The 25929-nt window shown below is 44.2% G+C and overlaps 1 protein-coding gene across 2 annotated transcripts in view; it reads left to right on the top strand.

Annotated features, from left to right (window-relative positions):
• The first annotated feature begins 273 nt into the window (after positions 1–273).
• Positions 274–25929, top strand: part of LOC110506631 (spondin-1) — a 141417-nt gene continuing 115761 nt past the window's right edge. The window contains exons 1-3 of one of the 2 annotated variants that reach the window (XM_036963481.1): positions 274–1029; positions 1645–1751; positions 23045–23178. In XM_036963481.1, the coding sequence (XP_036819376.1) occupies positions 795–1029; positions 1645–1751; positions 23045–23178 (476 nt within the window). In that variant the 5' untranslated portion in view covers positions 274–794. The remainder of the gene's footprint in view (positions 1030–1644; positions 1752–23044; positions 23179–25929) is intronic. The other variant, XM_036963482.1, reaches the window with a different exon arrangement.

The following is a 25929-nucleotide window of genomic DNA, read 5'->3' as shown; positions in this document are numbered from 1 at the left end:
ACCATTCTCTGTCAGTGGCAACAGCTGGACAGTGGCTAAAAGAAGCCAATATGAGGTTAAGAATGAAGTCCCTGGAAGCTTGGTCCACATTCCATATTTCTTTAACTTAATTCCCTCTAAAGGGCTTATTGGCCCTGTCTCTCTTTCAAACAGACACACACACACACACACAATAGACTGTGCAGAAGGGGGGGGGGGGGGGGCATAAAGGAAACCGTTTAGCATGCATTATTAATTACTATTTGAGAAAGTGTCTGTGCGGTCAGCTAAGGGGCTTGGGGGCGGGGGGATCCGCGGCTGAGCAAACACACAGGCAGGTTCCAGCTAGAGCGTCAAATGCGTCCCTCCATCACTGCAGCCATTGGTAGAAATGTCTGTTTCCAGTCTGTTGGCTTGGGTCGTTGGGCTCATAGCCTGCGTCAATGCCTTGGAGACAGCAGCGCTACGCGCTACACTGCTCCACTATTTCCCCTGACCCTGTGTAGGCTCTCACGCTCAGTTAAGCAAACACTAGACCCTCTCATCATCAGACGCTCTTCAACAAATCAGTGTGCGATTCTGCAAGAGCGAGTGCACATCGTAAACTATTATTTCTCTACACTCTATATCTCTCCAGGATGGATTTACTTTTAGCGGTGACAGCTACCTCGTATCCCGAGTGAGGGGAGTCTTATCAATTGACAACTTTCGTCAATTCCTGGAGTTTTGAGTGGGGAAGCAAGCGTTTTTTCCTCTCTTGATCCTCACTCGTATTTCACCACCGCATCAGCTGGAGCGATAGCTGCCGCTTCACGATGGCAGGAGCGGGAATATTTCTGTGCATTCTGCTATTACATTTTTTTATCTCCACTGCGCTGTGCAACGCCGGATTCATCTTCACGGAGGAGCCCTCTGAGAGAGCTGGGAAGTCAGACGGGTATTGTAGTAAGATATTACGGGCCCAGGGCACTCGGAATGAAGGCTACAACGAGTTTCGGCTCCGAGTCGAGGGGGACCCAGAAAATTATCAGCCTGGGAGCACTTACAGAGGTACTGTATTCCGTCCTATTGCGCGCACGTTGTCTGACACCCAATAGGGTATTTTTTTGCCTTTACACTATTTATCTTTTGTGTTCAACTCATGTGAAGACGCAGTGTTGAGGTCATTTATAAGGAAGTGATATAAGCCTAGAAGTCAGAGCTGTGTTATGACAAGTCAAACTCTCTTGTGGAAAGAGTTGGTCACAGACCAGAATGTTTATCGCTGAAATATTTGGAACTTGTAATGCTCTAACTTCATTTTTGGTGACTGCAAACTCATTGGTCATTATAGTTAACATTTTGATTCATTAGTCTAAATAAAGTCCCATTTTGGCTCAATCACTCATCACATCACAGTTTTATTCGAACACATTATCTCAGGGAAGCTAGTGTATATCAATACAGTAATGATAATGACACGAGTAATGGCAGCAATTTCCAGTTGTTTCAGCAAGTGAAGAGCTAATTTCCCTTCTGATTGATATAGCCTATAAAGATCTCATTCCTATGAGGTACGAATCCAGAAGGGTTAGCACTTTAGGATTTTGCAAACCTTTATTAAACCTATCAATATGTTCCCCATCAGTTTGTTTTCTTCACTGACTGTGTGTTTGTGATCCCCAGTGACTCTGTATGCATCCAGTCCCGCTTACTTCAGAGGTTTCACCCTCATCGCTCTGAGGGAGGGCAGGGAAGGAGACAAAGAAGAGGACTATGCTGGCAATTTCCAGGTAAGACAACAATTCAACTTGTTGTCATATGTCATTGAAATGATACAAAATGAAAATGTAGATATTACAACATGTATATTTTTTAATTGTAAATTACCTTCAGTTATTCAGGTGAAAGTAATGTTATTTCAAGATGCAGTCAGTCATCAGAAGCTAGCAGATTCATTACTTAATGTACCAACAACAGCTGCAAATTCCAATAAAACTACATCACGTTTTGAAGTTCACCTTCCTTGCTTTGTCTATCATGAATCTAGCAAATAAGTTTTGTAGGTCAGATTGCAGTATTTATTTGATTTCATAGCACAAACGTTTGTTAGAACATTTCTCACACATGCTTTAGCCAGGTATAGAGCAGGCCTGCCCAGGCAAGTGCAGGGGATTGCCTAGTAAGATGTGCCTCAGAGGGAGACAACGTCTTCATAGCGCGGCAAATACCCTTATTTGTGAATCTGTTCGGCCTGAACAGCTAGCCAACAGCTAAAATGTCTTTGAAAAATAAGATTTCAGCTCATAGAGAGAAGTATCTAACTAAATAACTACATTATGGCGTTCACTAATCATAAACTGTTTACATATAATAGAAATATGGGTACATTTGTGGACAAAATTCCTACTTACTCAACCTTTAACTTGTTATGCCTGAGATTACCGGGGGCAATATAACAGCAACCAGTGATAGTACAGGGTGCCATATTCAAAAGAACAGAAATCTCATAATTAAAATTCCTCAAACATACATGTATCTTATATCGTTTTCAAGGTAGTCTTGTTGTTAATCCCACCACAGTGTCCGATTTCAAATAGGATTTACGGGGAAAGCACCACAAACGATTATGTTAGCTCACCAACAACTCACTAAAATACACAGCCAATTTTACCAGTCAAAGAGAGAGAGAGAAAAAGCACATATATAGATAAAATGAATCACTAACCTTTGATAATCTTCATCAGATGACACTCATAGGACTTCATGTTACACAATACATGCATGTTTTGTTTGATAAAGTTCATATTTATATCAGAAAATCTGAGTTTACATTGGAGCATTACATTCACTAGTTCCAAAAACATCCAGTGATTTTGCATAGCCACATCATTCAACAGAAATACTCATCATAAATGTAGATGATAATACAAGTTATACACATGTAATTATAGATATACCTCTCCTTAATACAACCGCTGTGTCAGATTTCAAAAAAACTTTACGGAAAAAGAAACCCATGCAATAATCTGAGACGACGCTCAGAACAAAAGTGAAATTAGCCGCCATGTTGGAGTCAACAGAAACCAGAAAATACATGATAAATGTTTCCTTACCTTTGATGAACTTCATCAGAATGCAGACCTAGGAATCCCAGGTCCACAATAAATGCTTGATTTGTTCAATAATGTCCGTTATTTATGTCCAATTAGCTACTTTGGTTAGCGTGTTTGGTAAACAATTTCAAAGTCACAAAGCGCGTCCACTATAACGTGACGAAATGTCCAAAAGTTCCGTAACAGTCAGTAGAAACATGTCAAACGATGTATTGAATCAATCTTCAGAATGTTGTTAACGTACATCTTGAATAACGTTCCAACCGGAGAATTACATTGACTTCAAATGAGCGATGGAACCGAGCTGCCTCTCACGTGAACGTGCGTGGTCACCTCATGGCAGTGGTTACTCATTCCTGTCTCCTTCGGCCCCCCTTCACATTAGTCATCAGACAAAGTTCTATTGACTGTTGACATCTAGTGGAAGCCGTAGGATGTGAAAACTCATCCATATCTCGCTGTAATTTCAATGGGAGCTTGTTTGAAAATCTACCAGCCTCAGAAAAAATCCAAACAGGAAGTGGAACTTCTCAGGTTTTTGCCTGCCATATGAGTTCTGTTATACTCAAAGACATAATTCAAACAGTTTTATACACTTCAGAGTGTTTTCTATCCAATACTAATAATAATATGCATATATTAGTAACTATGACTGAAGAGCAGGCAGTTTACTCTGGGCACCTCTTCATCCAAGCTACTCAATACTGCCCCTGCAGCCATAAAAAGTTAATACGTTTATCCACAGTGTAAGTCAAAGACATTATGATTATACTGTATTTCAAGTTTGCATGATACAGGAACAAAAGAAGGCTGCACTCAAAGTTCACAAAGGTAGTGTAGGTTTTTATACCCTATTCGTATTATGGAGTCAGTCAGTCAGCCAGTCAGTCGCTAGGTGCACAGCAGTCCCAGCGAATAGGGAGTGTATTGATGCAGTCATGTGATATACAGGTGCAAGGATATCCTCTCTCCCAGAGCAGAGCAGAGCCAACACACTTAACCACACCTGGTAGAACACTTACATCAACACCATATGCTGCTTGTGCTGGCTCTCACCCTCTCCGCTCTGTGTGTGAGAGAGAACTCCCAACATAATCTGTCCCCTCTCAGACCCCTCATGCCAGAGTCGTTCTGTTTCACGCATCATCTTGGAGGAAGCGCAATTACTTTCACCTCGTTTCCTCTAATTCCTCTATTTATGGCCCCCTCTGTATTCCTTGTGTGTGTGTGTGTGTGTGTGTGTGTGTGTGTGTGTGTGTGTGTGTGAAAATGGGAAAAGGAGCCTTGTGCCAGTCAGGGAGAGCCCAGGTGTGTGAAATTGGCAATGCATGCATGTACGGTGCGCACACACACACACACACACACAAATCTAGCCAGGTTTAGAGCAAAGATCGTTCCCAGCCTACACAGACGGCTCCACCTGGACTGGAAAAGGGAGGGAGCGAGAGAGGGGGAAGGAGGGATGGGGGAAGTGTTTTCACACTTAGATGTCAGGGGATATTGTAGGACATGTCCCCAGCTCTGATGAGGCCCTCCGGGTTCTAGCGTGGTGAGACATGGGCTGGGGGAGACAGAGGTTTCAGGCCAAGAACACACAGCAGGTGAATTGGCCAATAATATGTTGTTTATAGGTTTTATAACCAGATTGCTGGGCCAGAGGACTGATACTCCTCCTTTACAAACACTATTTTAAACAAACAATGTTATGAAGCCATTTGTTAAACTAGTCACGCACAATCTGACTGAAATCTTTGAGTGATTTGAATAAATCAATGAAAACTGAGCTCCTATAATGCTTCGGGAAAGAAAATCTTCCAACAAGGTGGAACTTCTACAAATATATTATATTTATGACCTTATTATAAATCATTTTTGCACCTTGTAACAACGATAAATGTAATAACACTTGTAAGTGTAATAACTCTGCTTTTAGACTCTCCAATCCAAGTTCTCTGCTGCCAATGACTGGAACGAACTGCATAAATCACTGAAGTTGGAGACTTATATCTCCCTCACTAAGTTTAAGCATCAGCTGTCAGAGCAGCTTACCGATCGCTTTAACTGTACACACCCCATCTGTAAATAGCCCATCCAATCAACTACCTCATCCCTATATTTGTTTCTGTCTTTCTGCTCTATTGCACACCAGTATTTATACTTGCACATCCTCATCTGCACATCTATCACTCCAGTGTTAATTGCTAAATTGTAATTACTTCGCCACTATGGCCTATTTATTACCTTACCTCCTTACTTCATTTGCACTCACTGTATACAGATTTTTCTGTTGTGTTATTGACTGAATGCGTGTTTATTCCATGTGTAACTCTGTGTTGTTGTTTTTGTCACACTGCTTTGCTTTATCTTGGCCAGGTCGCAGTTGTAAATGAGAACTTGTTTTCAACTGGCCTACCTAGTTAAATAAAAGCAATTATTATTATTTTTTTTAAATGAACGTTCTATTTGTAATAACTTTTAAAAATTTGGTAATACCCCCGGTACAGTTTATAACTTGCCGATAAACATAATTTTCCCGCTAAATGGAGTAAGTTATTACATTAACCGGTGGTTATTACGTTAACTGGTGGTTTCATGAATAATGTAATAACTTCATCCAATCATGTAATAACATACCAAAATATATATATTTTTGATGTAATACTTCAGTAAATGTGATGCACATACAGTAGCACCACGCACTGCCAATTACAACACTAACAAACTCTTGCACATCATACAGGAATAGTCATACATAGAGACACCCACAAGCACACATTGAAATGTACACACACACACACACACACACACACACACACACACACACACACACACACACACAGAAATAAAAAAAATACCTGAATGAATCTGTAGGCCCTGGTATTAAACATGTCATCTGCAATATTTCCCCGCAAACAATAATTAATCATTAGGAGGTCACAAAAGTCACCTGAAGTCGCCAGGATGTTGTGTCATGGTCCCTGGAGTTTTTTTTTCTAGATTCCAGTTGGTCCTGGGGATGTTCTTGGAACATTGTGTCATGGTCGCCTCAAGATTTTTTCTAGTTCGCAATTTGACCCGAGGACGATTTTATTTTGGGACATTGTGTCATAGTCTCCTGGAGGTTTTGTCTAGTTTTCGGTTTGTCCCGAGGACGATTTTAGGACATTGTATCATGGTCTCCTGGAGGTTTTGTCTAGTTTCCGGTTTGTCTCGAGGACGATTTTGGGACGTTGTATCATGGTCTCCTGCAGGTTTTTGTCTAGTTCCCGGTATGTTCTGCCAAATTCAAAACAACAAAAATTTCATAATTAAAATTCCTCAAGCATACAAGTATTTTACACCATTTTAAAGATAAAATTCTTGTTAATCCAGTCACAGTCTTCAAAAAGGATTTACAGCGAAGCACCACAAACGATTATGTTAGGTCACCACCAAGCCACAGAATAAACACAGCCATTTTTCCAGCCAAAGAGAGGAGTCACAAAAAGCAGAAATAGAGATACATTTAATCACTCACCTTTGATGATCTTCATCAGATGACACTCATAGGACTTCATGTTACGCAATACATGTATGTTTTGTTTGAGTTTACATTGGCGCGTTACGTTCAGTAGTTCTAAAACATGCGGTGATTGTGCAGAGAGCCACATCAATTTACAGAAATACTCATAATAAACATTGATAAAGATACGACTATTATACATGGAACTTTAGATAAACTTCTCCTTAATGCAACCGCTGTGTCAGATTTTTTTTTAAACTTTACGGAGAAAGCAAACCATGCAATAATCTGAGTACAGCCTTTAGACAGCAAAGCAGCCATAAAGATACCTGCCATATTGGGTAGTCAACATTACTCAGAAATAGCATTTTAAATATTTACTTACCTTTGATGATCTTCATCAGAATGCACTCCCAGGAATCCCAGTTCCACCATAAATGTTTGATTTGTTCGATAATGTCCATCAGTTATGGCCAAATATCTTCTTTTGTTAGGGCGTTTGGTAAACAAATCCAAAAGCAGGTTCAGGTCGCGCCGAACGTCGGACGAAATTTTCAAAAAGTTCCGTTACAGCCAATAGAAACATGCCAAACTAAGTATGGAATCAATCTTTAGGATGTTTTTAACATAAAACTTAATTAATGTTCCAATCGGACAATTCCTTTGTCTGTACAAATGAAGTGAAACGTGAGCGCGCCAGACTGAGGCACTCACTCAAAGATCCGTTATGAGCCCCTCCTTTAGAGTATAATCCTCAAAACAGGTTCTAAATACTGTTGACATCTAGTTGAAGCCTTGGGAAGTGAAACATAACTAATATCACCCTGTATCTTCAATGAAAAACTACAAACCTCAGATTTCCCACTTCCTGATGGATTTTTTCTCAGGTTTTCGCCTGCCATATGATTTCTGTTATACTCACAGGCATCATTCAAACAGTTTTAGAAACTTCAGTGTTTTCTATCCAATACTACTAATACTATGCATATATTAGCATCTGGGACAGAGTAGCGGGCAGTTTACTCTGGGCACCTTATTCATCCAAGCTACTCAATACTGCCCCCCTGTCACCAAGAAGTTAAATCAAATCAAAATCCAATCAAATGTATTTATATAGCCCTTCTTACATCAGCTGATATATAAAAGTGCTGTACAGAAAAAACCCCAAACAGCAAGCAATGCAGGTGTAGAAGCACGGTGGCCAGGAAAAACTCCCTAGAAAGGCCAAAACCTAGGAAGAAACCTAGAGAGGAACCAGGCTAGGAGGGGTGGCCAGTCATCTTCTGCTTGTGCCGGGTGGAGATTATAACAGAACATGGCCAAGATGTTCAAATGTTCATAAATGACCAGCATGGTCAAATAATAATAATCATAGTCGTTGTCGAGGGTGCAACAGGTCAGCACCTCAGGAGTAAATGTCAGTTTGCTTTTCATAGCCGATCATTGAGAGTATCTCTACCGCTCCTGCTGTCTCTAGAGAGTTGAAAAGAGCAGGTCTGGAACAGGTCAAGGTTCCATAGCCGCAGGCAGAACAGTTGAAACTGGAGCAGCAGCACAGCCGGGTGGACTGGGGACAGCAAGGAGTCATCATGTCAGGCTGTCCTGAGGCATGGTCCTAGGGCTCAGGTCCTCTGAGAGAGAGAAACAGAGAATTAGAGAGAGTATACTTAAATTCACACAGGACACCGGATAAGACAGGAGAAATACTCCAGATATAACAAACTGACCCTAGCCCCTCGACACATAAACTACTGCAGCATCAGAAGACACTGTTGCCCCATCCGATGATACCCCCAGACAGGGCCAAACAGGCAGGATATAACCCCACCCACTTTGCCAAAGCACAGCCCCCACACCACTAGAGGGATATCTTCAACCACCAACTTACCATCCTGAGACGAGGCCGAGTATAGCCCACAAAGATCTCCGTCACGGCACAACCCAAGGGGGGGGGGGGGGGGTCGCCAACCCAGACAGGAAGACCACGTCATCGACTCAACCCACTCAAGTGACGCACCCTTCCTAGGGATGGCATGGAAGAGCACCAGTAAGCCAGTGACTCAGCCCCTGTAATAGGGTTAGAGGCAGAGAATCCCAGTGGAGAGAGGGGAACCGGCCAGGTAGAGACCGCAAGGGTGGTTCGTTGCTCTAGAGCCTTTCCGTTCACCTTCACATTACTGGGCCAGACTACACTCAATCATATGACCTACTGAAGAGATCTTCAGTCTTCAGTAAAGACTTAAAGGTTGAGACCGAGTCTGCGTCTCTCACAGTGTAGGGAGGCTAGCACTGGAGTAATATGATCAAATTTTGGAGTTCTAGTCAGGATTCTAGCAGCCGTATTTAGCACTAACTGAAGTTTAATTAGTGCTTTATCTGGGTAGCCGGAAAGTAGAGCATTGCAGTAGTCTACCCTAGAAGTAACAAAAGCATGGATTAATTCTTCTGCATCATTTTTGGACAGAACGTTTCTGATTTTTGCAACCAAAGAAATTTGGAAAAAAGCTGTCCTTGAAACAGTTTGATATGTTCGTCAAAAGAGAGATCAGGGTCCAGAGTAATGCCAAAGTCCTTCAGTTTTATTTGAGACGACTGTACAACCATCAAGATTAATTGTAAGATTCAACAGAAGATCTCTTTGTTTCTTGGGACCTAGAACAAGCATCTCTGTTTTGTCTTAAAAGTAGAACGTTTGCAGCCATCCACTTCCTTCTGAAACACAGGCTTCTAGCGAGGGCAATTTTGGGGCTTCACCATGTTTCATCGAAATGTACAGCTATGTGTCGTCCACATAGCAGTGAAAGTTAACATTATGTTTTTGAATGACATCCCACAGAGGTAAAATATATAGTAAAAACAATAGTGGTCCTAAAACGGAACCTTGATGAACACCAACATTTACAGTTGATTTGTCAGAGGAAAAACCGTTCACAGAGACAAACTGATATCCAGAACTTGTCCGTGTAGACCAATTTGGGTTTCCAATCTCTCCAAAAGAATGTGGTGATCGATGGTATCAGAAGCAGCACTAAGGTCTAGGAGCACGAGGACAGATGCAGAGCCTCGGTCTGACGCCATTAAAAGGTCATTTTCCACCTTCACAAGTGCAGTGCTATGATGGGGTCTAAAACCAGACTGAAGCATTTCGTATACATTGTTTGTCTTCAGGAAGGCAGTGAGTTGCTGCGTAACAGCTTTTTCAAAACATTTAGAGGAATGGAAAATTCGATATAGGCCGATAGTTTTTAATATTTTCTAGGTCAAGGTTTGGCTTTTTTAAGAGGCATTATTACTGCCACTTTAAGTGAGTTTGGTACACATCCGGTGGATAGAGAGACGTTTATTATGTTCAACATAGGAGGGCCAAGCACAGGAAGCAGCTCTTTCAGTAGTTTAGTTGGAATAGGGTCTAGTATGCAGCTTGAAGGTTTAGAGGCCATGATTATTTTCATCATTATGTCTAGAGATATAGTACCAAAACACTTGAGTGTTTCCCTTGATCCTAGGTCCTGTCAGAGTTGTGCAGAATCAGGACAACTGAGCTTTGGAGGAATACGCAGATTTAAAGAGGAGTCCGTAATTTGCTTTCTAATGATCATGATCTTTTCCTCAATGAAGTTGAATGAATTTATTACTGCTGAATTGAAAGCCATCCTCTCTTGGGGAATGCTGCTTTTTAGTTAGCAATGCGACAGTATCAAAAATACATTTTCCTCAATTATTTTCCTCAATTAAGTTGGAAAAATAGGATGATTGAGCAGCAGTCAGGGCTCTTCGATACTGCACAGTTCTGTCTTTCCAAGCTAGTCGGAAGACTTCCAGTTTGGTGTGGCGCCATTTCCGTTCCAATTGTCTGGAAGCTTGCTTCAGAACTCGGGTATTTTCTGTATACCAGGGAGCTAGTTTCTTGTAACAAATGTTTTTAGGTGTGCAAACTGCATCTAGGGTATTGCACAAGGTTAAATGGAGTTCCTCAGTTAGGTGGTTAACTGATTTTTGTCCTCTTGTTACGGTTTTCTTCCGTCGAAAGAGAGGAGGACCAAAATGCAGCGTAGTTATCTTTATACATCTTTAATAAAATATGAAAAATGAACAATACACAAAACAAGAACCGTGAAAAACCGAAACAGCCCTATCTGGGGCAACAAACACAGAGACAGGAACAATCACCCACAAAATACTCAAAGAATATGGCTGCCTAAATATGGTTCCCAATCAGAGACAACGATAAACACCTGCCTCTGATTGAGAACCACTCCAGGCAACCATAGACTTTCCTAGACTACTATACTACACACAACCCCATAAATCTAATAAACCCCTAGACAAGACAAGACACATAAATCACCCATGTCACACCCTGGCCTGACCAAAATAATAAAGAAAACACAAAATACTAAGGCCAGGGTGTGACAGTACCTCCCCCCAAAGGTGCGGACTCCCGACCGCACCCATAGGGGAGGGTCTGGTTGGGCGTCTGTCCACGGTGGCGTCTCTGGCGCTGGACGTGGACCCCACTCCATCATAGTCTTTGTCCACCTCCTTAGCGTCCTTAGATTGGCGATCCTCGCCGCCGACCTTGGCCTACTAACCTTAACAAAGGGCCCCACTGGACTGAGGGGCAGCTCCTGACTGAGGGACAGCTCGGGACTGAGGGGTAGCTCGGGACTGAGGGGTAGCTCGGGACTGAGGGGTAGCTCGGGACTGAGGGGTAGCTCGGGACTGAGGGGTAGCTCGGGACTGAGGGGTAGCTCGGGACTGAGGGGTAGCTCGGGACTGAGGGGTAGCTCGGGACTGAGAGGAAGCTCGGGACTGAGAGGAAGATCGGGACTGAGAGATAGCTCAGGCAGGGTGACGGCTCTGGCAGATCCTGGCTGAATGGCGTCTCTGGCAGATCCTGGCTGAATGGCGTCTCTGGCAGATCCTGGCTGAATGGCGGTTCTGGCAGATCCTGGCTGAATGGTGGTTCTGGCAGATCCTGGCTGACTGGCGGCTCTGGCTGCTCCATGCTGACTGGCGGCTCTGGCTGCTCCATGCTGACTGGCGGCTCTGGCTGCTCCATGCTGACTGGCGGGTCTGGCTGCTCCATGCTGACTGGCGGCTCTGGCTGCTCCATGCTGACTGGCGGCTCTGGCTGCTCCATGCTGACTGGAGGCTCTGGCTGCTCCATGCTGACTGGAGGCTCTGGCTGCTCCATGCTGACTGGCGGCTCTGGCTGCTCCATGCTGACTGGCAGCTCTGGGTGCTCCATGCTGACTGGCGGCTCTGGCGGCTCCTTGCAGACTGGCAGCTCCTTGCAGACTGGCGGCTCTGGCGGCTCCTTGCAGACTGGCGGCTCTGGCGGCTCCTTGCAGACTGGCGGCTCTGGCGGCTCATTGCAGACTGGCGGCTCTGGCGGCTCCTTGCAGACTGGCAGCTCTGGCGGATCCTTGCAGACTGGCGGCTCCTTGCAGACTGGCAGCTCTGGCGGCTCCTTGCAGACTGGCAGCTCTGGCGGCTCCTTGCAGACTGGCAGCTCTGGCGGCTCCTTGCAGACTGGCAGCTCTGGCGGCTCCTTGCAGACTGGCAGCTCTGGCGGCTCATGACAGGCGGGAGACTCTGGCAGCGCTGGACAGGCGGAAGACTCCGGCAGCGCTGGACAGGCGGGAGACTCCGGCAGCGCTGGCGAGGAGGGAGACTCCGGCAGCGCTGGCGAGGAGGAAGGCTCCGGCAACGCTGGACAGGCGGGAGGCTCCGGCAGCGCTGGACAGGCGGGAGGCTCCGGCAGCGCTGGACAGGCGAGGCGCACTGTAGGCCTGGTGCGGGGTGCTGGCACTGGTGGTACTGGGCCGAGGACACGCACAGGAAGCCTGGTGCGGGGAGCTGCCACCGGAAGGCTGGTGCGTGGAGGTGGTACTGAAAAAAACGGACCGTGCAGGCGCACTGGAGCTCTCTAGCACCGAGCCTTCCCAACCTTACCTGGTTGAATGCTCCCGGTCGCCCTGCCAGTGCGGCGAGGTGGAATAGTCCGCACTGGGCTATGCAGGCGAACCGGGGACACGTGCGCAAAGCTGGTGCCATGTAAGCCGGCCCAAGGAGACGCACTGGAGACCAGATGCGTAGAGCCGGCTTCATGGCACTTGGCTCGATGCCCACTCTAGCCCGGCCGATACGCGGAGCTGGTATGTGCCGCACCGGGCTATGCACCCGCACTGCGGACACCGTGCAGCATAACACGGTGCCTGCCCAGTCTCTCTAGCCCTCCGGTAAGCACAGGAAGTTGAAATTATTGGGGCTGACTCTCGGGCTTCCATCCACGCCGCCGTGCTCGTCTCTCCAACTCCATCTCCATTCTCCATCCTACACTGAAATGACCCTTGCCTAACGATTGCGTCTGAAGCTGGGCTTGTAGCACAGCTATCCTCGCCGTAAGGCGATCGTTCTCCTGTATATTATGAGTACAGTGACTGCAATTAGAAGGCATCATGTTAATGTTACTACTTAACTTCGGCTGTTGGAGGTCCTGACGAACCATGTCCAGATAAAACGTCTGGAGTGAAAAAGTTGTATGAAAAACAGTTGAGTGAGGGAAAAACAAAAAATATAAACGGTAATTAAAAAGTAAAAACCATGTAGTTGTCAGGTAGCAAAGTAAAGTTGGCAACAAAACGCACAGCAACACGTAAACAAGTCTGCAAGTTGTGACCGAAAATTAGAGAGAGACACAGTAGGACCCAAAAGCTTAATCAGTGCTCTAACTCCCCCTTGCGCTGATCTGGAGCAATGAAGTGGTGACGCAGGGTACCCTACTAAACCACAAATGACCTAAACCACAAAGTCCCGCAGCGTAATCGCAAAACTTTTAGTGGAGCAACAATTGTACATATGCATTGATAACACCTTTATTAAATTATTCAAACCCCCTTCATGAATGTTGCAGTATCTTTAATTCCACATTAAACATCAGTCATATGTAATCTTCACAACAAAAGTCATGTTTTCATTACAGTATTATAGTAGAAATATCTGGTTGGATTGAGCTTGATCATTGCTGGTGCTACTGACTGGGTTAGTTCTGCACTGCACAAGACTTTGATAGCCTCTGGCTGAGCTGAAGCCAAGGTGTTAGCTTGTGGAGCTAATGCAAGTCTTCAGGTCTTAGGCAAGTTTTCTCAACATGTACATTTGACACCATTTGCCCTGGTGTCAACCAGATCTGCCATACAGATTTGAAATAGTTTAAATACTTTGAGCGTTTGCTTGAGCCTGCCTGGAGTTCCAGATTGATGGGTTTTGCACTTTTAGGACTATTCCATGGCCATCAAAATAAGGGAGGTAGTACATGAAGTCGCAAAATGGCGCCGGAAGAAATGGCAGCAGTTTTACGGGAGCCCAACCAAATGTGTTTTTTTTCACGTAATTTGTAAATTATTTTGTACATAATGTTTCTGCAACCGTATCTTACGACAAAAAATAGCTTCTGGATATCAGGACAGCGATCACTCACCTCGGATTAGATGAAGATTTTTTCTTCAACAAGCAAGAAGCACAAGACATTCTCTAAACACCCGACAGTGCCATCATCCCCATTATTTGCAAGAGGAGGCGACGCAGGTACAGAGGACAAAGAGCCGGATGCCTGGTCAGGACCCGGAAAAGGTGAGTGGGAAAGCTGCCGTTACCGTCAATACTACTCGCCAACGTGCAATCATTGGACACTAAACTAGACGAGGTACGATCACGAATATCCTACCAACGGGACATCAAATACTGTAATATCCTATGTTTCACGGAATCGTGGCTGAACGACGACATGGGTATTCAGCTAGCGGGATATACGCTGCACCGGCAAGATAGAACAGCACTCTCCGGTAAGACAGGGGGGCGGCGGTCTGTGCATATTTGTAAACAACAGCTGGTGCACGAAATCTAAGGAGTCTAAGGAAGTCTCTAAATTTTGCTCGCCTGAAGTAGAGTATATATTGTGGTAAATTGCAGGCCACAGTACTTGCCTAGATAGTTTTCAGCTATACTTTTTGTGGCTGTTTATTTACCACCACAGATGGATGCTGTCACGAAGACCGCACTCAGATAGCTGTATAAGGAAATAAGGAAACAGGAAACCACTCACCCAGAGGTGGCACTCCTAGTGGCCGGAGACTTTAATGCAAGGAAACTTAAATCAGTTCTACCAAATGTCCATCAACATGTTAAATGTGCAACCAGAGGGAAAAAACTATCTAGATCACCTGTATTCCACACACAGAGACGCATACAAAGCTCTCCCTCGCCCGCCATTTGGTAAATCCAACCACAACTCTATCCTCCTGATTCCTGCTTCTTTATCTACCTATTGTTCAACTAATACCTTTTTTGCACTATTGGTTAGAGCCTGTAAGTAAGAATTTCACTGTTGTATTCGGCGCACGTGACAAATAAACTTTGATTTGATTTGAAGACCTTGATGTTGGGATGTTATTACATCATCGTTTGACGTGATGTTATTAATCAAAAAAGTTGCTACTGATCTGATAATTTATTAATCACGGATAACATAATAATAAGCTTGATTAATAATAATCAAGTAAAGTGTTACCCGATTATTTGTGTTTGCACCTTTTCAATGTGTGCTTGTGAGTGTCTCTATGTTTGAGTATTCCTGTATGATTTGCATGAGTTTGTTAGTGTTGTAATTGGCAGTGGGTGCTGGTATGTGCATTACATTGAGGGAAGTAGTACATAAAGCTTTGGTATGTTATTTCATGATTGGTTGAATATTATATTATTCATAAATAAGTTGTTACTCACCAGTTAATGTAATAACCAAGGATTAATGTAATAACTTTTTGCATTTAGCGTAAAAAGTTATTACATTTACCATGTTTCTTAAATAAAAAATGTATTACATTTAGAAAAGTGATAACATTTACTGGTGTTATTACATTTACAGTTGTTACACACCTCTCCACCTTACTCTGCTTCACTACACTCCCCTTTGGCACCGCATGTTCTTTCACATCACTCTTTTTTTTTTAGACCTTTGAAAAGAAGAGTGCAGTTAGTTCAACACATCTCCATTCACTGGTTAAGTGATAAAGGATTAGTGGATGAAGGGCAAAATCTAACTTCATCAATGTAAAGGAAACAGGAGGGTGAGGGAATGCCTCTGTCCCTGATCCATCCCATCCAACTACTGCCAACCAACCTCACTGTGAGACTCTCATTAGTCAAGTCAATCGTCCCCTGCGCCTTTTGCTTACTGACTTATCTCCCCTTTTCACCTCCCATACTTGCTTCTCTGTTTGCACACCAGTCTTGTCTCCCTGTATTTTTCTCTCACCGTCCTCCTTTAGGGGAATATTATTCACTCTTCCACTCAACCTCACTCCTTACCACCTGCCAGAGTTAGTATACAGTGATCCAATCAGCAAGGGCTGAATGTATGTGTACAAGCCAGACCTCATCAATTAGAGCCTGTTACATTGGTTTTAAGAGCAGCCATAACTGTAGCAGAACTATCACTCCCGTGAACCTTTTGGTTTCATTCCCTTTCCACATAAAGCTGTAGTGGGCACAGCACGGCGTGACAGAGCATCGTAAATGTCACAGGGTGAAAAAGGGAAAATGTATCATCCAGTCAGTTCCAATCACTCAGGTCTACACACACTGACAATGTTGCTGTATCTTCAGTGAGATACGAAGGGTAAACTGAAATATCTGCTGTGGGATACGAGGGGTAAACTGAAATATCTGCTGTGGAATACGAGGGGTAAACTGAAATATCTGCTGTGGGATACGAGGGGTAAACTGAAATATCTGCTGTGGTGATACGAGGGGTAAAGTGAAATATCTGCTGTGTTGATACGAAGGGTAAACTGAAATATCTGCTGTGGGATACGAGGGGTAAACTGAAATATCTGCTGTGGGATACGAGGGGTAAACTGAAATATCTGCTGTGGAATACGAGGGGTAAACTGAAATATCTGCTGTGGTGATACGAGGGGTAAACTGAAATATCTGCTGTGGGATACGAGGGGTAAACTGAAATATCTGCTGTGGAATATGAGGGGTAAACTGAAATATCTGCTGTGGAATACGAGGGGTAAACTGAAATATATGCTGTGGTGATACGAAGGGTAAACTGAAATATCTGCTGTGGTGATACGAGGGGTAAGCTGAAATATCTGCTGTGGGAGAGGGGTAAGCTGAAATATCTGCTGTGGGATACGAGGGGTAAACTGAAATATCTGCTGTGGGATACGAGGGGTAAACTGAAATATCTGCTGTGGGATACGAGGGGTAAACTGAAATATCTGCTGTGGTGATACAAGGGGTAAACTGAAATATCTGCTGTGGGATACGAAGGGGTAAACTGAAATATCTGCTGTGGTGATACGAGGGGTAAACTGAAATATCTGCTGTGGGATACGAGGGGTAAACTGAAATATCTGCTGTGGGATACGAGGGGTAAACTGAAATATCTGCTGTGGGATACGAAGGGGTAAACTGAAATATCTGCTGTGGTGATACGAGGGGTAAACTGAAATATCTGCTGTGGGATACGAGGGGTAAACTGAAATATCTGCTGTGGTGATACGAGGGGTAAACTGAAATATCTGCTGTGGGATACGAGGGGTAAACTGAAATATCTGCTGTGGGATACGAGGGGTAAACTGAAATATCTGCTGTGGGATACGAGGGGTAAACTGAAATATCTGCTGTGGGATACGAGGGGTAAACTGAAATATCTGCTGTGGGATACGAAGGGGTAAACTGAAATATCTGCTGTGGTGATACGAGGGGTAAACTGAAATATCTGCTGTGGGATACGAGGGGTAAACTGAAATATCTGCTGTGGTGATACAAGGGGTAAACTGAAATATCTGCTGTGGGATACGAGGGGTAAACTGAAATATCTGCTGTGGGATACGAGGGGTAAACTGAAATATCTGCTGTTGTATTTATAGGTACACAGAATGTAATTATTCAAAACACGCAAACACACTAATACAGTACCAATACCCACTACTATGTACACACAGAGTACAATATTGCTCCTTCCCTTTCTTCTTCCCGTCCTCTCTTCCTCCCCCCCATTCCTCTGCTGCTCTAGAAGTGTTCCTTTCACTGTCAACCTCAACTACATGCAAACAATCCACATGCACACTCACACACACACACACAAACATGCATGTACACACACACACACACACACACACACACACACACACACACACACACACACACACACACACACACACACACACACACACACACACAGGACAGAGTTCTAATATGTTAGAGCGCCCCTCATCAACAAAATCCCATTTCTATGTCTTTCTCTGTAGTGTCTTCCCATCATCAGCAAGTCATATTGGAGATTTGACGCACAGCCCCTTTCAAACACAACTATCTGGTCCTGCCTGGTAGGACAGAAACTGTAACGTGTAACAACACCTGCACAGGATCGGTACATCCGAACATCACACCTGCGGGACAGGTATAGGATGGCAACAACAACTGCCGAGTTAAACCAGGAACACACAATCCTTTCATCAGTGCCCAGACTGTCCGCAATAGGCTGAGAGAGGCAGGCCTGTTGTAAGGCAGGTCCTCACCAGACATCACCGGCAACAACTTTGCCCACCGTCTCTGGACCAGACTGGACTGGCAAAAAGTGCTCTTCACTGACGAGTTGTGGTTTTGTCTCACCAGGGGTGATGTTCGGATTCGCGATTATCGGCGAAGGAATGAGCATTATACCGAGACCTGTACTCAGGAGCGGGATCGATTTGGAGGTGGAGGGTCCATCATGGTCTGGGGCGGTATGTCACAGCATCATCGGACTGAGCTTGTTGTCATTGCAGGCAATCTCAATGCTGTGATTTACAGGGAAGACAACTTCCTCCCTCATGTTACCCTTCCTGCAGGCTCATCCTGACATGACCCTCCAGCATGATAATGCCACCAGCCATACTGCTAGTTTTGTGCGTGATTTCCTGCAAGACAGGAATGTCAGTATTCTGCCATGGCCAGCGAAGTGCCTGGATCTCAATCCCATTGAGCACATCTGGTACCTGTTGGATCATAGGGTGAAGGCTAGGGCCGTTCCCCCTAGAAATGTCTGGGAACTTGCAGGTGCCTTGGTGGAAGAGTGGGGTAACATCTCACGACAAGAACTGGCATATCTGGTGCAGTCTGAGGAGGAGATGCACTGCAGTACTTAATGCAGCTGGTGGCCACACCAAATACTGACTGTTACTTTTTTTTGACTCCCCTTTGTTCGTGGACACATTATTTCATTTATGTTAGTCACATGTCTGTGGAACTTGTTCAGTTTATGTCTCAGTTGTTGAATCTTGTTATGTTCATACAAATATTTACACATGTTAAGTTTGCTAAAAATAAACACAGTTGACAGTGAGAGGACATTTCTTTTTTTGCTGAGTTTATCTGCCTCACTTTCCTGACATCCCCACTTGTTTTGTCATCTCACCCTGCTGTGAAGTGATGTGTAGTCAGAAATCCATTTCCCTTGAAAGTATTGTTGGCAAATCGTGTACACACACACACACACTTCTAGCTGACCTCCCCAGAGAGCTCAATAAAAAGCGCTTTTCATCGAGTCTGGAGCTGTCCAAAGACAGCTGAGATGGAGCACATTTTCAAATTTCAAATGAGCTGTACGTCAAGTAGACGCTGTCGTGTGTGTGTAACGTGTAATCACTTTTCATGTTGGCCCACAATAGTTTGGGCAGAATGTTGTTGAATGTTATTGTTAAAGTCTGACCAGCTGTTGCAAGCAAACAGACTACCTAAAACAGTATTCCCCTTTCTCTGTTTCTCACATTTATTCTCTCATGCACGGTCTCAGTCTCCGTCACTCGCTCTCTCAAACGCGCACACACACACACACACACACACACACATGCAGTCAGAGCCATAGGTCAGTTGAATGGCTGCTGCTTTTCACAGATGGTGTTTAATGCTTTCAATCAATCAATTAAATGTATTTATAAAGCCCTTCTTAAATCAGCTGATGTCTCAAAGTGCTTTACAGAAACCCAGTCTAACACCCCAAATAGCAAGCAATGCAGGTGTTGAAGCATGGTGGCTAGGAAAAACTCCCTAGAATGGCCGGAACCTAGGAAGAAACCTAGAGTGGAACCAGGCTATGAGGGGTGGCCAGTCCTCTTCTGGCTGTGATTATAACAGAACATGGCCAAGATGTTCAAATGTTCATAGATGACCAGCAGGGTCAGATAATAGTAATCACAGTGGTTGTAGAGGGTGCAACAGGTCAGCACCTCAGGAGTGAATGTCAGTTGGCTTTTCATAGCCGATCATTCAGAGTATCTCTACTGCTCTTGATGTCTCTAGAGAGTTGAAAAGAGCAAGGTAGCACGTCCGCTGAACAGGTTAGGGTTCCACAGCCGCAGGCAGAACAGTTGAAACTGGAGCAGCAGCACGGCCAGTTGGACTGGGGATAGCAAGGAGTCATCAGGCTAGGTAGTCCTGAGGCATGGTCCTAGGGCTCAGGTCCTCTGAAAGAGAGAGAGAAAAAGAGAGAGAATTAAAGAGTGAATACTTAAATTCACACAGGACACTGGATAAGACAGGAGATATAACAGACTGACCCTAACCCCCCGACACAAACTATTGCAGCATAAATACTGGAGGCTGAGACAGGAGGGGTCGGGAGAACACTGGGTCATCACAGACTCCAGTCAGCTCAGTCAGCCCCCACCCCAGGGATGCCTGTCAGAAACCATGGGAACCCAGCAAGGGTTTTATGACCTCTGGGTGTGATTCCGAGGGCTGGATACAGACGCAGCCAGGCCAGTCAATCCCAGAGCTCGCTCTCGCTCTCACACACATACACACATACACACAGTCGTCCAAAGTAACCTGATTCATAACATGGCGTGACTGAGGGAATTCTCCGCTGACAGCTTTAATAAGTGAGAGAGTTCCGAGTATTTATCGCCCTGATGTCACTTCCTGTCAAATAGAACTGTGGAGAATGTTGTCACAAACATGCACAAACACGCACACACACGCACGCACGCACCCACATGCACAGGCATGCATCCACACACATGCAAACACACGCACACACACACACACCAAAAGCAATTGGAGCTGAAAATGCGCACACACACTGAAAATGACCCTTCAAGGACGGCACTTAAGCCCTTCATTAATTTGCTAAGAATTGTTGCTGGTCACATACAGTATGTCTGTGAAATGCGCTATCGATCCTACAGTATAACTACTGGTGTGTGACACAGAGGTTGTGAGTGAGTGTGTGTGTGTGTGTGTGTGTGTGTGTGTGTGAAAAACCATTATATTTGCTGTACAGCTGTCAATTAGCCACTATAGGATAGACTTATGTATGTATTCAAACATAATATATTACATTGCATACCAGCCAGACATACAGTGCCTTGCAAAAGTATTCATCCCCCTTGGCGTTTTTCCTAGTTTGTTGCATTACAACCTGTAATTTAAATCGATTTGTTTTGGGATGTCATGTAATGGACATACACAAAATATTCCAAATTGGTTAAGTGAAATGAAAAAAAAATATTGTTTCCAAAATCTATAAAAAAAATATAAAAAAAACGGAAAAGTGGTGCGTGCATATGTATTCACACATAATTAGTTAAATAAGGTCCACCTGTGTGCAATGTAAGTGTCACGGCAGGTAGCCTAGTGGTTAGAGTGTTGGACTAGTAACCGAAAGGTTGCAAGATTGAATCTCCGAGCTGACAAGTTATTAATCTGTTGCCCCTGAACAAGGCAGTTAACCATCACTGTAAAGTTCCTTGGCCATCATTGTAAATAAGAATTTGTTCTTAACTTACTTACCTAGATAAAACATGATCTCGGTATAAAGGTTCCAGAGTCTGCAACACCACTAAGCAAGAGGCACCACCAAGCAAGTGGCACCATGAAGACCAAGGAGTACTCCAAGCAGGTCAGGGACAAAGTTGTGGAGAAGTACAGATCAGGGTTTGGGTTATAAAAAAAATCTGAAACTTTGAACATCCCACGGAGCACCATTTAAATCTGTTATAAAAAAAATGAAAGAATATGTCAACACAACAAACCTGCCAAGAGAGGGCCTCCCACCAAAACTCACGGACCAGGCAAGGAGGGCATTAATAAGCAGAGAGGCATCAAAGAGACCCAAGATAACACTGAAGGAGCTGCAAAGCTCCACAGCGGAGATTGGAGTATCTGTCCATAGGACCACTAAGCCATACACTCCACAGAGCTGGGCTTTACTGAAGAGATAAAATAAGCAAACACGTTTGGTGTTCGCAAAAAGGCATGTGGGAGACTCCCCAAACATATGGAAGAAGGTACTCTGGTCAGATGAGACTAAAAGTTAGCTTTTTGGCCATCATGTAAAACACTATGTCTGGCGCAAACCCAACACCTCTCATCACCCCAAGAACATCATCCACACAGTGAAGCTTGGTGGTGGCAGCATCATGCTGTGGGAATGTTTTTCATCGGCAGGGACTGGGAAACTGGTCAGAATTTAATAAATTATGAATGGAACTAAATATAGGACAATTCTTGAGGAAAACCTGTTTCAGTCTTCCAGAGATTTGAGACTGGGACGGAGGTTCACCTTCCAGCAGGACAATGACCCTAAGCATACTGCTAAGGCAACACTCAAGTGGTTTAAGGGGAAACATTTAAATTTCTTGGAATGACCTAGTCAAATCCCAGACCTCAATTCAATTGTGAATCTGTGGTATGACTTAAATATTGCTGTACACCAGCAGAGCCCATCCAACTTGAAGGACCTGGAGCAGTTTTGCCTTAAGGAACTGGCTCTACAAAGTATTGAATTTGGGGGGTGAATAGTTATGCACGCTCAAGTTTTCTGTTTTTTTTCTTGTAGGTTTCACAATAAAAAATATTTTGCATCTTCAAAGTGGTAGGCATGTTGTGTAAATCCAATGATACAACCCCCCCCATGAATCCATTTAAATTCCACGTTGTAAGGCAACACAATAAGAAAAATGGCAGGGGGGGAATAGTTTCGCAAGCCACTGTATCCACTGATTCATATTGTAGAACGACACAAGGAGCTTAAAATGGATCAAATTCATTTAGAGCACTCATTTAATTGAAAATAATTTGTGAAATGCAAAATGCACTATTACTTTGCAATGAACAGATGCTCCTAATGAATTAGATAATGTCTAATTGAAGCGTTCTAATTAGGCCTGGTAATGGGAGCTAATGGCAGTTAAATGAAGTTGCACTTGAACTCACATTGAGAGAGGGTAACATAGTAATGAAATGTATGGTATAATACAGAGAGAACATGAGGTACAATGCAATTACTATTACATTATCTTTCCTCATTTGCTTGTCCTTATTTAAATCGAATCCGTGCTGTGTGTGTGTGTGTGTGTGTCGTCTGTCTGTCCGTCTGTGTGTGTGTCTGTTTTTATGTGTTATACAGATCATCGATGAAGAGGACACACAGTTCATGATCAACTGTCCCTCGGCAGTGACAGAGAGTACCCCTCGGAGACGCACCAGGATCCATGTGTTCTGGACAGCACCCCCCAGCTCCTCTGGTTGTGTCACCCTCAAGTAGGTACATGTACTTGGGGCTCTCTGAAGAACCCTAAAGTAAGGATCTATATGGCTGTGTCCCCATTTTCCACCCCTCTCACGAAGTGTGCACTTGTCCTGCATACTCTCCATTATGAATGCAACAACAGTGGAAACTCCCTCCAGCCAATGCTTACATCAATCCAATGTGCAAGTGCGCACTTTGGGAGAAGTGTGGAGAATCGGGATGCAGCCAAATGTGATCACCACCCGTGGTACTGGAGAGCTACAGTGTTTAGAGGCTTTTATTCCAGACCAACAGTAATATTATCTGATTCAACGAGTCAATGTTTTGATGGCTTGGTGATTAGTTCATCCAGGTGTGTTAGTGCTGGGCTGGAACAAGACATTCCCAACCTTTAGCTTGTGTATAGGACCAGAGTTGGTGACCATACTATGACACAAATCCAGTGTGTGGTTGATTGTATACTGTGAATAAGGAGCTGTATGTGGACCACTCAGGCATGTTTACATACAGTATCGTACTCACATGTGTCAACCAGTGTGTACCCAGTGGGGGGAGAAGAGCGAGAGGAACAGAAACATAGGGTGGTGCCCTACATGGCATGCTAATCTCTGCATTATTAAAGAGTTCAGTTGGCCTGTCACTTTCTCTCCTGCCCCGTTTAAATCTCTCACTGTGCCGCTGTTATGTGTGTAGGGGCGTAAAAAAAGGCTTGCATTTCTTATTAATGCACGTTATTATGTGCCTGTCAGAGTGAGTGATGAGATGTCCTTGCCTTCGTCTCTGTCTCTGAACTCCCCCTTTCTTTGGCTTTCTTCCTCCCTCTCTCTACTCTCACTCACTCTTCTCTCTCCTGTCGGTTTCTCTTGCTACTACACACCCTTTTCATTCCTTTCCCTCTCTCTCTCCTTTTCCGCTTCACTCTTTCTGCCTTTCTCAACCAGGGCACAGTTCTGTTGTTCCCACAGCACACTAACCAGACAGGCAGGCATCTTCCCCTACTTTACCTCTCAGCTATCTTGTATCTATTGGGAGAAAGGAGGTGAGACAGAGAGTGGGGGACAGAGGTAGAGAAAGAGGTAGAGAGAATAGATGAATGGAAAGAGAGCGGCAGCATGTGAGATGAGGAGAGAGTGAGATATAGTCACTTGTGGTTGGGGAGTGGGGATGTGATACTAAGGTACGTCCAGTGGGGAAGCTTGTTTTTCACTGTAGAGTGATGACACCAGGCGAGGACATGTTCATAGTTGAGTGTTTTTTGGAAACTGGAAAGTTGTATTACTGGGTGATCACACTTATTAAAGTTTTGTCAGTGAAGTGGGGCAGGTGTACCCCTAAACATCATACTGATTGATTATTATTGAGAAGCTGGTGTATATCTCTAGCTAGAGCCCAAGCAGCAACAGCCTCTTTCCTCTCTCTGCCTAAACAAATGCAAACACATATTGGTCATCTACACACACACACACACACACACACACACACACACACACACACACACACACACACACACACAGACACAGACACAGAGACAGACAGAGAGACACGCAGGCAGCATTGAATCTGAAATGGTTGATTATAGTGTGTTTCCCGATATTGTGACTTTACTAGCTTAAATAACAAATGGACGGAGAGCGAAATATGGTTAATGCCAACAGGCGTTTTTATGTTACACCGCACGGGGTAATGGGGAGCTGCACAAAACAACCAACCTAGCCTGAACTAGCTGGCCATAAATCACAGTACAGCAGGAGGTATCTCCCCAGAGATATCATCACCAGAGAAAGAAAATGGGTCTCTCCCCATTAGATATATCCCCACAAACCTACGTGCGGCTCCCCCCTCTTCTATTACCATGACAACCCCATATACACTGAACGTGACTGGTGCTGCCAGCCTGGTGGAGTGTCTTGCCCACCTTTCCTCAGCTACAATAGCATTTGTTTCATCAGAGAATGGGGGATTTCATTATTGATACGAGTTTTTAACTGGTTAACTCAGACACCTCTGGCAATAACTATTATGGAAAAACAGACTGTGCATGTGTCTGGTGTCTGTGTGTGCGTTTGTGTGTCTTTACATGTACGTGTGCGTTTGTGTTGGTGTGTGAGTGTGTGTAATACAGCATAATTTAACATGTGTAGATTTGTACTCTGTGTGTATTACTGTGTATAGTGTCATCGTCGCTCAGTGTGTCTGTGTGGAAAGTGATCAGAGCATCGTCAGAGCATCGTCAGAGTTTTTGAGAGCTCCTCTAGTGCTGTAGCTAGAGAGGCTGTGGTATGACGGCCTCGCCTCCCTGACGGTTAGCTGTAATTGAGGAGTAGCTGCTGTCTCCTGGTGGCTGGAAACAGTGAGCGTGGTGGTTTGATCTGGCTCACCATGATTATGGGGGTCAAAAAGGGACAGACGTTTGTCTGATTTCTGGACCACACTCCCTGTAGAATCTTTATATTTTTGTTCATTTATACATTTTTCAGGTTCACCTGACATAAAGTGTAGTACAGTTTTGACAGTCAGAACATGATAGTGTCAAAACCTATTTGAAATCTCTAGGAATTTAATGACATGAACACAATGGCACATAGATTAAAAAGCCTTCCCAGAGAGAATGGCAGTAACTCTGCAGTTATTACATGTGAGATGAGTAGGAATGGTTCAATGAAACTGGTACAGTATGTGCCTTCCCAAAGGAACAAACTGTAAACAAATAGCTATGTTTATTTATCCCTCTCTGACCTGGCCACACGCACGCACGCACACAC

This window comes from Oncorhynchus mykiss, chromosome 26 (assembly GCF_013265735.2).
Source record: "Oncorhynchus mykiss isolate Arlee chromosome 26, USDA_OmykA_1.1, whole genome shotgun sequence".
Taxonomy (NCBI): Eukaryota; Metazoa; Chordata; class Actinopteri; order Salmoniformes; family Salmonidae; genus Oncorhynchus; species Oncorhynchus mykiss.
The sequence above is the reverse complement of the archived record's forward strand: the minus strand, read 5'-3'. Positions and strand labels throughout refer to the sequence as shown.